Source organism: Eleutherodactylus coqui, chromosome 8 (assembly GCF_035609145.1).
Source record: "Eleutherodactylus coqui strain aEleCoq1 chromosome 8, aEleCoq1.hap1, whole genome shotgun sequence".
NCBI classification, from domain to species: Eukaryota; Metazoa; Chordata; class Amphibia; order Anura; family Eleutherodactylidae; genus Eleutherodactylus; species Eleutherodactylus coqui.
Genome location: NC_089844.1, coordinates 168,079,699 through 168,095,906, shown reverse-complemented (window position 1 = coordinate 168,095,906; position 16,208 = coordinate 168,079,699). Strand labels below are relative to the sequence as shown.

At 50.6% G+C, this 16,208-nt stretch overlaps 2 protein-coding genes across 3 annotated transcripts in view; one reads left to right on the top strand and one right to left on the bottom strand.

Annotated features, from left to right (window-relative positions):
- The first annotated feature begins 24 nt into the window (after window positions 1–24).
- On the top strand, window positions 25–4,481 carry INO80E (INO80 complex subunit E). Of its 2 annotated transcripts, XM_066576894.1 has the most exons (8): window positions 26–168; window positions 1,344–1,429; window positions 2,134–2,204; window positions 2,288–2,340; window positions 2,496–2,571; window positions 3,000–3,093; window positions 3,444–3,572; window positions 3,645–4,481. In XM_066576894.1, the coding sequence occupies exons 1-8, from the start codon at window positions 93–95 to the stop codon at window positions 3,849–3,851; spliced, it is 792 nt and encodes a 263-aa protein (XP_066432991.1). In that variant the 5' UTR covers window positions 26–92; the 3' UTR covers window positions 3,852–4,481. The 2 variants fall into 2 exon arrangements, with proteins under 2 accessions (XP_066432992.1, XP_066432991.1); XM_066576895.1 differs by lacking the exon at window positions 3,444–3,572 and having other exon boundaries at window positions 25–168.
- A 4,854-nt stretch (window positions 4,482–9,335) lies between these two features.
- Window positions 9,336–16,208, bottom strand: part of DOC2A (double C2 domain alpha) — a 58,896-nt gene continuing 52,023 nt past the window's right edge. Inside the window, exons 9-11 of the mRNA XM_066576891.1 lie at window positions 12,978–13,059; window positions 12,723–12,819; window positions 9,336–12,466 (exon numbers count right to left, since the gene is read on the bottom strand). Coding sequence (XP_066432988.1) covers window positions 12,330–12,466; window positions 12,723–12,819; window positions 12,978–13,059 — 316 coding nt within the window. The 3' untranslated portion in view covers window positions 9,336–12,329. The remainder of the gene's footprint in view (window positions 12,467–12,722; window positions 12,820–12,977; window positions 13,060–16,208) is intronic.

Here is a 16,208-nt window from a genome sequence, read left to right as displayed (position 1 = left end):
GGAGATTCTGATTGGAGGACGTGCAGCCCCGCCCCTCTGTCGTTAACGCTGCCGCCATGTTTTCGGAGTTTCACAGCACACACCATTGAATCATGGTGTCGGTCACCGGAAGTGACGTCACATCACCACCGGGGTGTGGGCGGGGCTTGTGCAACGGGCAGCGCAGAGGTAAGAAAGCGATATAGTGACTGGATATGAGAGGTACTACAAGTCCCAGCTGCCTCATGAACCGCGGTAGTATCTGCCTCGGGCGGTAGCGCAAACTGGGGCTTGTCAATTTAACCGTGCCCGCTCTACTAGCAGCGGTTACCCATAGCAACCAATCAGATTGCAGCTTTCATTCTCCAAAGGGCTGCTGAGAAATGAAAGCTGCACTGTGATTGGCTGCTTAGGCCTCTGCTCCTCCCCGTGCTGTGGCATGCTGGGAGTTGCAGTTTTTGGCACCTGGAGTGCAGCTACTGATCGGCACTCTTTCCCCTCCGACTGCGTTATAGCTGCAGAGCTGTCGCTCAGGAGCGCTGGGGCTGTCCGCTGCGGGAATGGATAGAACCTCCATCGTCCCACCGTAATGATTGTACTTAGACGAGTCGGCGCTCAGGGTTACGCCAGAAACACGGCTGGCAGGGTGGTCATGTCCGCAGGGGCACTGCGAGGGCCGGACAGCTGGAGGGCCTCGTTCACAGACGGACGCAGCTTCGGTCTGTGAAACATTGACTGTTTTCGCTGCGGGTGCTTGCACATTCGCAATAAAGAACTAGAGAAATCCCTGCGTTTCCAGCGTCTCCTGGCCGGGTCGCGGTATATTCACGCTCCTATAGAGCGTCCGGTGGGGTTTTATTAATTTGGAGCGTCCGGATGGCTGTTTTTTCTTTTTCTTTAATGATCTAATGCGATTCGGTCAGTAAAATGTCTGGACTGCCGATACGCTGGTGTGACCGCGCCCGCTGGTGGTGTGACCGCGCCCGCTGGTGGTGTGACCGCGCCCGCTGGTGGTGTGACCGCGCCCGCTGGTGGTGTGACCGCGCCCGCTGGTGGTGTGACCGTGCCCGCTGGTGGTGGGCACGCGGCGATGGTGCTCCATAAAACAACTTTTCCTGCAATTTACTTGTTATTTATTTTTTACACGTGATTTTACAACCATGATTAGATGCGTTGACTACAGGCCGCGCTCGTATCGTCTGCGCAATCCGTTTTTAACACTCCCATTGACTTGACTGGGCGATTAGAGCCGGTCCTGCACCAGAAAAGTGGAACCAAAGCAGGCAAATCCCCATAACACTTAAAGAGGTGACTGGCCCTTTAAATCCCTGGTCTTGCTGACGGTTTCCCTGTATGTCTTGCAGTGAGGATGAACGGCCAGGCTGACGGGGAGGTGGATTATAAGAGGAAGTACAAGAACCTCAAGCGCAAGCTCAAGTTCCTCATCTATGTGAGTGCTGCAGGTGGGGCGGTGATGGAAGACCTCCGGAGGCCATGCCCGGGTGTGGGGCGGTGATGGAGGACCTCCGGAGGCCATGCCCGGGTGTGGGGCGGTGATGGAGGACCTCCGGAGGCCGTGCCCGGGTGTGGGGCGGTGATGGAGGACCTCCGGAGGCCGTGCCCGGGTGCGGGGCGGTGATGGAGGACCTCCGGAGGCCGTGCCCGGGTGCGGGGCGGTGATGGAGGACCTCCGGAGGCCGTGCCCGGGTGCGGGGCGGTGATGGAGGACCTCCGGAGGCCGTGCCCCGGTGCGGGGCGGTGATGAAGGACCTCCGGAGGCCATGCCCGGGTGCAGGGCGGTGATGGAGGACCTCCGGAGGCCGTGCCCGGGTGCGGGGCGGTGATGGAGGACCTCCGGAGGCCGTACCCGGGTGCGGGGCGGTGATGGAGGACCTCCGGAGGCCGTGCCCGAAGGACTTGTATCGTCCCGCGTTCAGTAACTTTATGAATGCCCTACACCTTCTACTCCAGTCACATCCAGAGCTGTAGTCCCCATTCTGCAGGGTCCCATAATACACTGCAGTCTGCAGATGTGTGGTGTAGTACCAGGTGTAAACACTAGATGGTGCATATAATCACAGGCTGGCTGTGAGGTTCTGCAGCAGATCTGGATGTGACTGCAGTATAATGGCTAGCGGCTTCTTGTATCTCCAGGAGCAGGAATGTTTCCAGGAGGAGTTGAGGAGGGCCCAGAGGAAGCTGCTGAAGGTCTCCAGAGATAAGAGGTAACGGGGCGTAGCAGCAAAGCATTATGGGGTGGCTCTGGTTACACGTGGCCTCACCCCTCCCCCTCTCTTCTCTTTGCCAGCTTCCTATTGGACAGGATCCTTCAGTACGAGAACGTCGATGACGACTCCTCAGGTGCGTGAGAATCGGGTGCGATGAGCTGCAGAGGGGAGGCTCTGAGGGACTGTGGCGGAAACATCTGGAGAGGCGGGCTCTGCTGAGGGGGAGGGGGCTAAATCCCTTTCATCTGAATGTTTCCAGGAGGAGTAACTGAGTGTTCTTCCTCGCAGATTCTGATATAACAGCGTCTTCTGAGAACAGCGACACAGAGGGCGGGCGCGACGCCTGCACCCCCACTGCCAAGAGGTGAGTCGAGAGGGCCGTCTGTGCCAGGCCCAGCAGTTATCGGGACTTTTACCAGTATCTCTGCTTGCTGTCAGTGAATACAAGTTTTCTTCTTTGTATCCAGAAGTTGAAGCCCCCCCAATCCAATACTTCTCACAGCTGAGGGGGTGTTCTGTCAGTGTGGACCACCAGTCTACAACCGGTGGCTCTCTAGGTGCTGCAGAACTACAACTCCCAGCACGGCCTAGACAATCCTGAACACCCCGGACTGCAGACTGATACATTGTAACAAACCTTCAGCTGTGAGAAGTATTACGTTAGGAGTTGCTGATGTAAACAGAAATATTCAGGCTCCCAGCAAGCAGAGGTCTTGAAAGTAGCAAGAAACGGAATCGCTAAGTCAGTGATGTCGCTTTACCTCCGTTCATCCCTCCGATTTTCTCTTGCAGGAAGAGGAGTCCATCTGCCGGTCCGGCCTCCCCTCCCCCATCATCCTCATCCGCCCTCTCGCTGCACACATCGGGGGGCCCCTACCTGAGCGCAGTGAGTATGATTACCCTCCCCCGCAGCTCCGCAGTCATGTGACCCACTGCTCTATCTGGGGGGGTGATGTATGGGAATCTCGGCCGATCGGCTTCTCTCGCTCATGACTTTGCAGCGTCCCCTTTGTACGCTTTACGAGAGAAGATGACATCATCTGTAACTGTTGGTGAAACTCCAATCCCCATCAGGCACGGCCGGCCGGACATGCTGGGAGTTGTAGTTTCACGCTAGCGGGTGGGGCGGCTGCTGTAGATCTGGTTGTCACATGACTTCTCCCCCTCCCCCTGATCTTCTCTCCCGCATCCCATTTCATGATTTGTGTTTTCTCCACCCCTCCCCCGTTCCATCAGATGAGCTCACCCCCTTACACCCCGTTCCCCTCGGAATATCTGGCTCCTATCCCCAACTCCACGTCCCCCAAACCCGAGCGAGTCAAGAAAGACAGAAAGAACCGCGGGGTTAAGCCTAGGAAACCTAAGGTACCTGTGCGACGAGCTGTGTGTGAGCGTGGCCCCCGCCACGGCCCCCCACTAACCATCTCTTCTCTCTAGATCTCCCTCAGCTCCCCTTCTGGGGTCTTCAGCCCCCGATCCTCCGGCCTGCCCCCGCTGTCGTCCTCCAGCAAGCACGCCCCGCCGCCCCCCATCCTCAGCACCGTGCCGCAGCAGATGTTCAGCGACGGAGGAGAGGGCAGCGGCGAGGAGGGGCCCATGGATGGAGACGAGGAGGACGACTTGGTCATAGACATTCCCGAGTAAGGCCCGGACCCGCACCTAACGCGTTTTGGGGGTCCAGTGGACGGTTGGACAGACGCTGCACTAAAGTCTTCGGCAGCCGGACTCTAGACGGGACTCGCTTCCTCCTCTCGCACAACCGACCGCCGTTCCGGCCTCGTCGGCATTTCTGACATTTTCTTGATGAGCGTCTAGAAAACTTCTTGACCAGGAGCCAAGCCGAATATCCAGTGACTGGGCTGCGCTGCGTTGTGGGAGATGTAGGGTTAATATTTCGGACCATAGAGTTGGTTACGGTATTGCGTACGCTACGTCTCTTGTAACGCAGGACGGGTGGGAGGGCCGTGCTGCATTGCATTGTGGGAAATATCTGCTTGTGTACAGTAACCCTACATCTCTCACAATGCAGTGCTGCGGAGCGTGCTCAGTCCCGTTACGGAGCCCCGCCCACCATGATGTAGTACCTGGGGGTGCTGCTGGGCTTAGGCCTTGTAGTCCGGGTTATACGGTTATGGCAGCGCGGCGGAGCCATCACTGTTCCGCGGCATCCGGTTATTCGTAATGAATTTTCTCACTTCACGCCGTGAAGTATTGTGGCGCCACCTGGTGGCTTTATGATACTCTGCACTGAGATTAAATCTTGTACAAGCCGGAGATGTCTTGTGTGTTCTTGGGCTCAGGATTTGGTGGCCACGTTATTAGACCCCCATCCAGTAGCGTGTTGGGCCTCCTCACTCCTCAGAACCGCAGCAATCATCGTAGTGTCCATCCACAGCTGTCAGAGGGACGTGAGTACGTCAAGAAATCCTTCCCTACGCCATTACTGCACCAGCCTGACGGGAAGGGTCATCGATTCATGCTGCTTGTGCCAAATTCTGACTACCATCAACCCTCAAGGGAGCCGGAGTCAAGAAGGGGGTCCTCCAAGATTAGAAAGAAGACCTGCTTCTTCTCCAGGAACGGCAGCACTGGCCTATGGGCTGGGTATGGTACTCAATGTGCCTGAGCTGCAATACCAGACACAACCATGGACTCGAGGGGCGCTGTTACTGGAAAGAAAAAACAGCTTAAGAGCTGCCTGAGGCTAACTTCACACGGGTGAGGGCGATATCGGGCTGTGACTCATGCCCTGATATTGCCCTCGCCATCCATGTGAAAGCCCTGTGGATATGAGGCAGTTTCATGTGAAAATAGCCTCATGTCACTGCGGGGATGAAGAGAATCCCCCGCTGCGGCTGTGACGGCAGAGGAGTGCGGAGTTGCTCCCATTGCTTTCAGTAGGGTCAGTGATGCGAGCGCGCAGAAGATAGAACACGCCGCGATTTGTTTCCTGCATCGCATAACTGCCATACAGGAAAACCTCGCTCATTTGTATCCCCGGTCAGAACGGGGTTCATATTGGTGTGGATCGCAATGCACAAATCTCACCCGACTCTCTTGGCCGATTGAAGCCGTCCGGAAGCTCCTGCGATCTGCGCTGCTTCCAACGAGGTCCGGTCCTCGGTGCTGGACTAGCGGGGAGGCCGGGCTGTCACTACCAACCGTGGGGATGTTCTCGTTTCACGGTGTGGAGAGGAGCATGATCAAGGAAATCTATCCATTGTAAGAGGATCCTGTGGATGGAAGCGACTGCAGCAGAAGGGGTCAGAGGAGGATGTCAGGAGTCGTTCTGGCCAACAGGCTGCACGGTCAGCCGAATACAATGTTGATGCACAGACTAACGTGTCTGCCACCCCGTACACCGGTGTGTCTGAGAGAAACAGAAAGGGGAGACTGCAGGGGGCAAAAGTGCAAAAATTGTATCACTGATGCCGGTTTCACACAGTCGCGAAATTTGTGCGTTGCGAAACGCCCAGATGATCTGTGACTATGAACCCCGTTCTTGGGGCGTCCTGTACATGAGCGATGTTTTCCCAGTGTGCAGTGCAGGAAATATTTGAGACGCGTCCTATCTTTGGGCGTTCCTCGAAACACCTTATCTATTGATTTCAAGGGACCTTTAATGCGTCGCATGGCGTGCGCTGCCAGTGCGATGCGAGGTTTCCCATTAACCCTTTCCAATCCACTGTCTGACGTCATTATGATTTAAGGCTGTACAGCTCCGATGTTGGAAGACGTCCGTCGGGGTTCTCTTACTGTATATTGCCAGCCTCTCTGCTGTTGGAGCCTATCCAACGTGTCACCTCATGCAGTACTGGCTTTAGCCAGCAGATAGTGCTGTTGTATAACGGCAGAAAAAGAGCAAGACCCCTAGGAAAACCAGGATACAAATGGGATTGGAAAGGGTTAAAATCGTGAAGTGTGAAAGTTGCGCAAGAGGATCAGAATTTCATAAATGCCATGCGGCTTTGCCTGAAAATTGCCCCGCCTCTGCAGGTAAAGCGCTGGTTGCCGAGCATGATTTCGGTCTGGGTTTTTCTGGCCCGATATCGCGCTCGCCTGTGGGAAACATCTCCTGGTCAGAGGGATCCAGATTTCTGTTGCTGATGGGAGGTCAGAATTTGGTGCGGGCAGCATGAATCGATGACCCTTCCTGTCAGGCTGCTCAGAACCTTCATCTAATTTACGGCAACTACAGTGTTTTCCCCAAAATAAGACCCTGTCTTATATTCATTTTTGCCCCCAAAGAGGCGCTGGGTCTTCTTTTCGAAGAATGGTTTTATTTTACTTAGCAGCCGCATTCCGGGTTCTTCCTGCTGGTCTCCGAGGTTCCAGAGCTCCGCCACGCATCCTGCACTCCTCGGCCACCGACAGAACATCACTTGCTGGTCGAGGGATTCATAAATCCCGCCTTCAGGAAGTGTTGGCTCTGATTGGCTAAGAGCAGCGCTCGCTGAACCAATCAGTGCTGTATCGCTGAACTAACGCGATCAGCCAATCACAGCCGTCGTGTTGGTTCAGCAAGCGCTGCATTTATTGGCGGAGAGCAGCTACTAGATAATGTATTCATTTAAATATAGTCTAGCTAGGTCTTATTTTCGGGGTAACGCGGTATAAGAAGCTTCCTGTCCTCAGGATCCGATAGTCCTGCAGAGCCATTTCATTAACTAGATCAGGGGTGTCAAACTCATTATCACCGAGGGCCACATCAGCCGTAGGGTTGCCTTCAAAGGGCCGTTTATAATTGTAAGACGGTATAGTAATAGTGCCCTGCATAGAGAACCCAGAAGTAATAGTCATCCCAGTAAATGTAGTGTCACCCATAAAGGCCCCAGTAGTAATAGTGACCCCAGTAATAATAGTGGCCCTAGTAGTAATAGGGCCCCTCATAGTGATCCTAGTAGTAATAGAGCCCCTCATAGTGATCCTAGTAGTAATAGAGCCCCTCATAGTGATCCCAATAGTAATAGTGCCAGGCAGCATCCCTACAGGCATTGTACTCACCCAGTCTGCAGCAGCGCAGAGTCTGTGCCCGCTGACCTCTGCCCGCGGCGTACAGGACGGCACACACAGATGCCGTGGGGAGGGGTCAGCGATCACAGACTGCGCTGGAGCTGCAGGCTGGGTGATTATAGTGCCTGTTAGGTTGGTGCATGGCCAGCGGGCTACTTAAAATGAGGTGTTGGGCCTTCAGTTTGACCCGTGTGACCTGGTGCAATCTACACCACCATGAAATGCTGCCGTTCTGAAGGCCAAACCCGCTCCTAGATGGGGGCTGTAATAGAGGGGCCGTCAGTGTACTATTCACTGCTACATCAGCATGCGGGCTGCATATACAGCTATCCCAAAATATCCCCAGCCTGCTCCCAGGCAGCGGTGCCACTAGAAGGCTCACGGCGGGGGCCTGACATTTTGGGTTCCTCATTAGTGCCTGTGGCTTGGTGAGGAGTGAAGGATGACAGCCAGCGTGCGGATCTCCCTCTGTGCTGCCATACAATGGACTAGTGCACTACTCACTCTGACCACTAGAGGGTGGACAAGGATCAGCACAATGCTTCGTGTCACCAGATGAGGAATTACTTCTCTGCTGACATTCCTGTTTAAATCCAGTGGCTGAAATCTACAGACTTTATACATCTGAGAGCTGAGGGTTTGTTACAATGTATCCGGTCTACATAATCCTGTGAGCTAAAACTTGATGGATACATTTTACCCGCACTGATACATTGTAGCAAACACTAGTACCAAGTAAACAAGACGCAGATGTGAGGCGATGCTTTTTTTTTTCTTTTATTGAGTGCAGTTATCAGGAGGAGGCTGTGACATGCAAATACGGGATGCTCCGCCTCCAGCGCACCCCAATCCAAACCTGACACACACGACACAAAGCACAATCAGTTTCCTGCGTCCCTGCGCCATGTAACCGGGCTGTAGTCAGAAATCTCCTCTCCCCCCTCACATCAACCACTATGTCCACTTGTGACCAGACGCATTTCGGGGATGGCCGTCCTCGCACCAACGTGACGAGATTCAGAGGCCTTCCCGTGTATACTCCATACCCAGAACTAGTCCCAGCCCCGCGCTGCCCCTTTAAATCTTTCCACCTGCTTCATCAGGGGTGTCTCTTGGGATTATCGCCAAGCGGTTTCTGCGCACATTTCTGCATTCCCATTGACTTCTGTGGGGACTTTTCGTGCACAAATGCGCAGGAAGATACAGGGCGCTGCATTTTTTTTTTTCTTTGCATGACCGAAATGTGCAGGAAAATACCCATAATACGCACGTAAATACGGTCATGTGAATCCGGCCTTAGGTTAGGGCCTCACCAGACTTCTGAGGCCACGATGAGCTACCTTAAGGGATTAGGTCCACTGTATTACCACGGAACAGAAAATAGCAAGATTTCTTATATTGAGCTTGTTTGGTAGATGTCATGCTTGCTCTGGGGTTGCCATGGTAGCATCAACAGTCTAACCCTACATGGACTTCCTGTCATGTAATCTCTTGGTTGTGGAGGTCACATGACAGGAAGCCCATGCACAAAGGCCTGTTGGATACTTCCAAGGCAACCCCAGAGCAAGCACGACTCTATAGGGGGCAGATAAATGGGGTATTAGAAGAAGTCCTCATTTTAGTACAGAACCCCTTCCGCTCCTGGTACATCACTGATGGTGATAATGAAAACCGCCATCGATACATTCAGAGGAAGCGCGCTCCGTAACCGGCTGCAGTGTGAGGGCAGGGGGCACTGAAACCCCATGTTGTCAACAGATGAGGCCACTCGTGATGTCTCAGCGGCTCCTGTCATGTGATCACCGTTATGCGTGGCCGTATACAGAACACGGTGGCGCAGCGCTGTCCGCTGTGGTAGCCGAATGGCCGCACGTGTGACGGCCTCCGCCCTTGAAGATTTTCTGCTTTCATCACGTGGTGAACACCGAATGCCGAACACAACCCTGTCCCGTCCGCACATTCTGACTCCTCCCACTTTGCCAACAACAATTGTTAAAAACCGTGAGACAAAAGAGTAATAAAGTTACAAAAGACACAATTTTGCATAAACGCAGTGCCGGCGTGCGAAGATCGAGCACTGACCCTTCCCCCCACCCCGTTATACAAAACAGACCACACACGTCCCCCCCGCAACGTACAAAACGAGAAGTCACAAAACATCGGAGAAATCAAAAACGTGCAAATAGTGGAGGTGCGAGATGTGTGCATAGCCCAGAGTGACGGTGTGTGCATAGTCGTGCGCGGCGTACAGACACTTGGCAGCGTCAGACGCACTGCCTTGCGATCTCGTCCTGACAGGCCAATCAGCTCCATTCTTTCATTACTGAAAAAAAGTGATGTAATCTGATTGGTTGCTATGAAGGTGCTGCTCCTCCATTACCTCTAGCTCCTCCGTTACTTATAGCTCCTTTATGATGACTTTTAGCTCCTCTATGATGACTTCTAGCTCCTCCATTACTTCCTGCTCCTCCATGGCGACTTCTAGCTCCTCCACTACTTATAGCTCCAACATTACTTATTGCTCCTCCATTGCTTATAGCTTCTCCATGAATACTTCCAGCTCCTCCCCTACTTCTAGCTCCTCCATAGTGACTTCTAGCTCCTCCATTACTTTTAGCTCCTCCATGGTGACTTCTAGCTCCTCCATTACTTTTAGCTCCTCCATGAATACTTCCAGCTCCTCCATTACTTTTAGCTCCTCCATGGTGACTTCTAGCTCATCCATTAAATATAGCTCCTCCATGGTGACTTCTAGCTCATCCATTAATTATAGCTCCTCCATGGTGATTTCTAGCTCCTCCATTACTTACAGCTCCTCTATGATGACTTCTAGCTCCTCCATTACTTCTAGCTCCTCCATAGTAACTTCTAGCTCCTCTATTACTTATAGCTCATCCATGGCGATTTCTAACCCCTTTCTAACTTCTAGCTCCTCCACGATGACGTCTAGCTCCTCCATTACTTATAACTCATCCATAGTAATTTCTAGCTCCTCCATTGCTTCTAGCTCCTCTATTACTTATAGATCCTCCATTGCTTCTAGCGCCTCCATTGCTTCTAGCGCCTCCATTGCTTCTAGCGCCTCCATTGCTTATAGCGCCTCCATTACTTATAGCGCCTCCATTACTTATAGCGCCTCTGTGATGACTTCTAGCTCCTACATTTTGCATCTACATTGGTTCGGCTATACAGGACCCGCTCTGTCCTGGGTGCCATCTTGTCTGGGATGCAGAATAATTATAATACCGTATCTGTTATCACAAAGCGGACAATCACGTATAAGCGACTTGTTCGCCATGGCTAGCCCCCGTACCTGACTGGTCAGCACAGCGCGCTGCTGCTCCTCACCATTTAAGATTCTTTATATGGAAACTAGAGAGAAGCGAATGTCTCGGCCATACTCACCTCATGGGTGGTTCGAAAACCATGGAGGCGTTTACTGCCATGTGTGCGCCTGTGCGATCCTGTTCATATGGCTGCGTCTACTCCTGCATAGTTAGGTTTTGTCTTGCGCCTAATTGGCGCAGTCATGCGGCTTTACAATGACAGAATTGTGGCCTATCTATAATTATGATCCACTGGAACATGGCCGCCAAGGTGCCGGATTACTGAACGTTTACTGGAAGGGGTAGCGAGAACCCCGGTCCATTGGGGCACAACATGGGAGACGAATAAGGTAAATTATGGCCACGAGCGTGATGCTAGCGAGCACACTGCGTAATCCAGCGCGACACGCAAACGCTACCTCCCACATATGTCATATTTGTCACCAAATCGTAGATTTTTTTGTCTGCGTCATCGCAGTTTTGATCATAAAGGCTCAAAGGGTTAATAGTGTCATGTGATGAACATACAAGTGCGGTCGGTGGATCGTAGCGCTTGTCGATGTGGTGGTTCCATTTAGAGCACGCCAGTAACAAACTAGGTCTGTGTTGCCTGTAGCAACCAACCGCATGGCATCTTTAATCATTAGACCTGCTCCGTTTGGTTGCTACGGGCAACAGCGCCACGTTTCGTTAATTCAGTCGTCATGCTTCAGGCTTCCACCGTCCTCCCGTTCCGGCGCGCTTCCCATATAATGGTATTATCCTGTCAGAAGCCGGCGGATCACTTACAGATTAGCAGCGCTCAGCCGTCATGTGACCTGACAACAGCGAGGCCTAATTAAATCCAATTAGCAGACGTAAGTCACAGATAATGAGAGACGAGGCGAGGTCTAATCCGCTGCGAAGATGAGGAGGAACAAAAGCTCACCAGGCAAGAGTGGGGGAGGGGCGCCCTAACGTCCGCGGAAAGTACGGATTGATGGCATTATTAAACGTTGCGATTTTTATCCGGTGGATTCAGCCATTTTGTGATAATCTGAGAAACCCACCATTTTGAGAGAGCCGCACATTATAGATTCCTCCATTTTGTGAGAGGCATGTGGTCATGTCTGCCATTTTGTGACATTCACCATTTTAGTTCTGCCATTTTAGGCCTCATTCCCCAGTGACATCATCAGGTCTATAACTCTTCAACTCACAAAATGGAGGCCTCTACCGTGATGGATCTACGTCTAAGATTCCAGATCTCCATGAAGACTTGGGGCAATCAATATTATTTACCCCTTGATATAAACTACTGCCCCCTGCTGCCCAGCTAGTGGACTAAGTGTCTCCTAGGCTGATAAGAGGGGTATTGTGCTCCATTATACACCATAAAGTGCAATGGCGAGGGGTCCCTCCTCCACTCAAGACGCTTACGGTGAGTTTGAACCGAATCGGACGCGGGATCGACTTAGGACCGTTTTGATCGCGAATTCCCATACAATGAGGTTATCGTAAAGCAGCCATTTTGTAATGGATCTGTGTTGATGCGATATCGATATTTACATCATTCAGCGATTGTTCCTGGCGGTTGAGGACCTCCCGCGCCCGTTGACGTCTCCCGTCAACAACAGCAAAAGAATAGGTAATGTCTTTTGCCATCGCGTAGATAAACATAGTCAACCCTCTTCCTGGCGTCCATTTTGAATTAGACCACCTCAGACAATGAAACGCGTTTAGTAGTGTGATTGTGCAAGTGGGTGACCCGTTTTAGCTCCCCAAGATCTCTCCACTCTCTGCTTTAATCGGTAAAGGTGGATCCTGGAAGCTCGTTGGTCAGCGTGTGCCAGTGCTCTGCCCTCTGATTGGTGGAAGAAAGACACTCCATCCAATGTTTAAGACACTCCCCTTTAGCGTTCACGCTGAGCGTAACACCCCCTGCAAGAGAGAAGAAGAGTAGGATGAAGGCTTTAGGGCTTAATGGTGCAGCAGGTTCTCTATAGAGTCAACTCAATGTGGAAGTACTAAATAAGGCGCCAATATATGTAGATGATATGCTCCGCCTCCCAGCCGTCTTGGCCAGTCGGAGGTGACCAATGCAGAAGCCCCCTTGGCATGGCAGAGTAGTGATATCTGTAGCTTGTGGCTACCCAATTAGTGTATGTAAAGTAGAGACGGCCATGTTTAGTCTCACCTATGAAATCGTTGGACTTTCCAAGGTCGTAATCCCACACGGTTACCTCTAGGCTCCTCTTCTGCAGCTCGTTGAGGCCAATTTTGTAGAAGAACTCCTGAATATTGATAGAATGACACTGATTACAATATATGTCATTGCGGTGACTGCCATTTTAGAAGTTGACACCACCACAAAATGGCTTCCTCCACCTTGCCAAGAAGCTCTCCTTCGTATATGCCCCACACAGCGATTGCTCAATCGTTCCCCATTTACCTCATTGAATTCTGGGTTCAGTGTCTTCTTCTTAACCGCCGTCTTGTGCTTGGACTTTTTCTCCACATCCGGCTTCAGGTAACTGCAAAAGAAGACAATGAAGAGCTTGAGGCGGCCTGGGATGTCCAGAGTGGACAATTCCTTTAAGGATGAGATTTCCAGTGACATCCTATTTAAAGGAACTTCTTATTCCGTCTATGGTTGGAGGTTGGTATGTGATCTGTGTGTTCTTTGTATCTCCACACCATCACCATCCATCAGGACATGTCGGAGCCCCCGGAACTAAGACCATCACCCCATCCCCAGTCTTCTCTTCCTGCCCATCTATCGCACATCTGTCTACCCTCAGGAGACCCGAATTACTTGCACCTCCCTTCCCACGGCTAGAAATAGGCCACTTCTTCCCGAGGGACAGAGGTCTCACCTGCGCAAGGCTGCACGGTGCTCATGTATGTAGAGCGGTCTCTGCCGAGTACTGGGGCCTAATACAGAGGAGAGAAGGCTTCTGAGAAGACCCCGGGCAGCGAGGAAACAACAGATCCTCGAAATAGTCTGCTAACACAAATGACCAGACCGAAGCTTTAGGACATACTGGAGGATTTACACAGCTGGTTTTAGGGGAAGACAAACTGGGAAACTGCCAAGGGCCGCAAATTACTAGGGGAGACTTAGGACAAGAACCATAGAACCGTAATGTCTAGCTATGGCAGTATTATTTTGGCACTATATGGTGGTATTATGTGGGCTGTCTAAGGCTAAGGCAGCATTAGCTTGGCAATGGTATTCAATAGTTTTGATATAACAGTATTTTCTGGACACTATATGGTGGTATTACAATCATGAGAAAAACTAAGTACGCCCTCTTTGAATTCTATGCTTTTAGGTATCAGGACATAATACAAAAAAAAAATCTGGTCCTTAGAAGGACTTAAAATTAGATAAAGACAACCTCAGATGAACAACAAGACTCGGCCAAAATGCAGAAGCAATGTGGGAAAAAAATTAAGTACACCCTTACTGTTTCCATAGAAATTAAGAGGGTTAATAGCAGCCATGTGTAGATAATCAAATGCTCTTGTTTAATTGATCATCAGCAAGTGGGACTATCTCTATAAAGGCAGAAGTTTGGGAAGTTTGCTGGTCTGGAGCATTCAGGCAAGACATCAGCAATGATCTTAGAGAATCAATTGTTGCTGTCCATCAATCCTGGAAGGGTTGAAAGGCAATTTCAAGCACTTTGGAGTCCATCATTCAAGACAGCTGACAATCTTCCCAGGAGTGCGCTTACCAGCAAATACATCCCGAGGTCAGAGAGACTGCAAAAAACCCAACAGCTACAACTCTTACTCTAAAGGCCTCAACATGCTAAAAGTTCAGGTCCATGGCAGTATACTTAGAAGAAGCCTGAACAAGTATGGCTTGTATGGAAGGTTTGCAGAAAACCTTCTTACGGAGCATGACTGATAGCACTAATATGGTCCCCTGTGGGTCGTGTAATGGGCATGGCATGGCCATCTTGGATGAGGGCACACATTAGAGCACTGCCAGTAGTGCTAAGTCTGATTGTAGGCGGGTCATGTGATCGTGACAGTGGGTCTGCATGTTATGATGTCATGGGAGAACACTTTACTACGGTAGTAGGTGCAAGCGCACATGATATGCAACATGCTGGCGAGCATTTGATCTACGCTGAACCGGAATCAAGCCTACATCTAATGGACGCATGCACACCATGACTCCGATGGAGCCGAATCCTTACCTGATGGGTGTGTGTATATCGGGGCACGTAGCTATCATGCAGTCCTTACACTTATGAAACTTTCCATAGTTGTCTATAAGCACCAGTGGTGAAATATCAATGTTATCTCTTGAATACATGATGATACTATAGAATATATCTCCACGAGGAACTGAGGCTTTAGTGAACGACCCATGGAAACGCGTCGGAGGAGATAGATTGGTTGTATATGAAGCAATTATACCGTATATATATGTATAGCATGATCTGACTTAAAGGGACTTTTTTAAAGAAGAGCTGGGGCGTACTGGCTGAGAGGGGCTGCTATAGTGGGGTAAACCTGATGAGATGGTGGACATCTGCATCCTAGGAGATGTGTTATGGTGAAGCACAGCCAGGTATGTGTTGTATATGCATATATTGCTGATTGGATATATGACTGGCTGTTTATGTATAGGACATTTGATGGTCTAACTGCCATATCCTTGATAGAATTCTATAGAAGTATGATTGGGTGGCTAATTTATAGAGTGGGCCACCAGACACGCGTGATATGCATATGACATGAATAATTGTAGATAACTTAGAGTCACATGAAGTATCTCAGTGGATTACTATAGTACATAAGTGCCAGGTTTCGGGTGATTTTGATGTGTAATTAATACTTTGAAGCATCCTTCCAGAAATCAGATTGATATACAGTACATTCAGATATTGCATTGGTAATAAGATATATTTACTGTATTCCCTGAATATAGGGTAAAACGGCACAAATACAGGAGGTTCCTGTCGGGATCGCCTTTGTCAGGGCGGGTTTCCCAAGACTGCTAGAGAGGGTTGTTTTTGGTAGGGTGAGAATAGGGATAGTTTGATCTTGCCCCTTGTCGCTCTCCTTATTTTTATAGAATTGAGTATTTTAAGCTTATAATAGAGGTTTAGTTTTAATAATAGTCCATTCTGCAAGTTATTTGGAAGGGTTGCCAGGAGAAAGCCTTTCTAAAGGGAACACGGCATAAAATTTGTAAAGTTGCATCTGAACAAACCACAAGACTTCTGGAACGTCCTTTGGGCAGGCGAGACCCAAGTGGAGATGTTTGGCCATAATGCCTAGCACAAACCAACCACTGTATATCCGCACTAACACCTCATGCCAACTGTCCAGCACGGTGGTGGAGGGGTGATGATTTGGGCTTGCAGCCACAGGACCTGGCCATCTTGCAGTCATTGAGTCGACCATAAAGTCCCTCATGTAGCTAAGAGCTATATGCTGAGCAGATAGTATCACACATGATCGGATTAGATACACAGCTTAGTAGACAGTATTATGCATGATAGGCTTAGATACACGGCTCAGCAGACAATATTACACATGATAGGCTTAGATACACGGCTCAGCAGACAATATTACACATGATAGGCTTAGATGCAGAGCTCCGTAGACAGTATCAATAGGATTAGATACAGATCACTGTTCCTATATGCGCCCACACTTT

What these genes read in the sequence shown, in the direction of transcription:
- INO80E (XM_066576894.1), top strand. Translation starts at nt 93, where the DNA reads ATGGTGTCGGTCACCGGAAGTGACGTCACATCACCACCGGGGTGTGGG. An exon ending in AGCTCAAGTTCCTCATCTAT is followed by an intron (nt 1,430 to 2,133) that starts GTGAGTGCTGCA and finishes TTGTATCTCCAG; the next exon opens with GAGCAGGAATGTTTCCAGGA. An exon ending in TGCACCCCCACTGCCAAGAG is followed by an intron (nt 2,572 to 2,999) that starts GTGAGTCGAGAG and finishes TTTCTCTTGCAG; the next exon opens with GAAGAGGAGTCCATCTGCCG.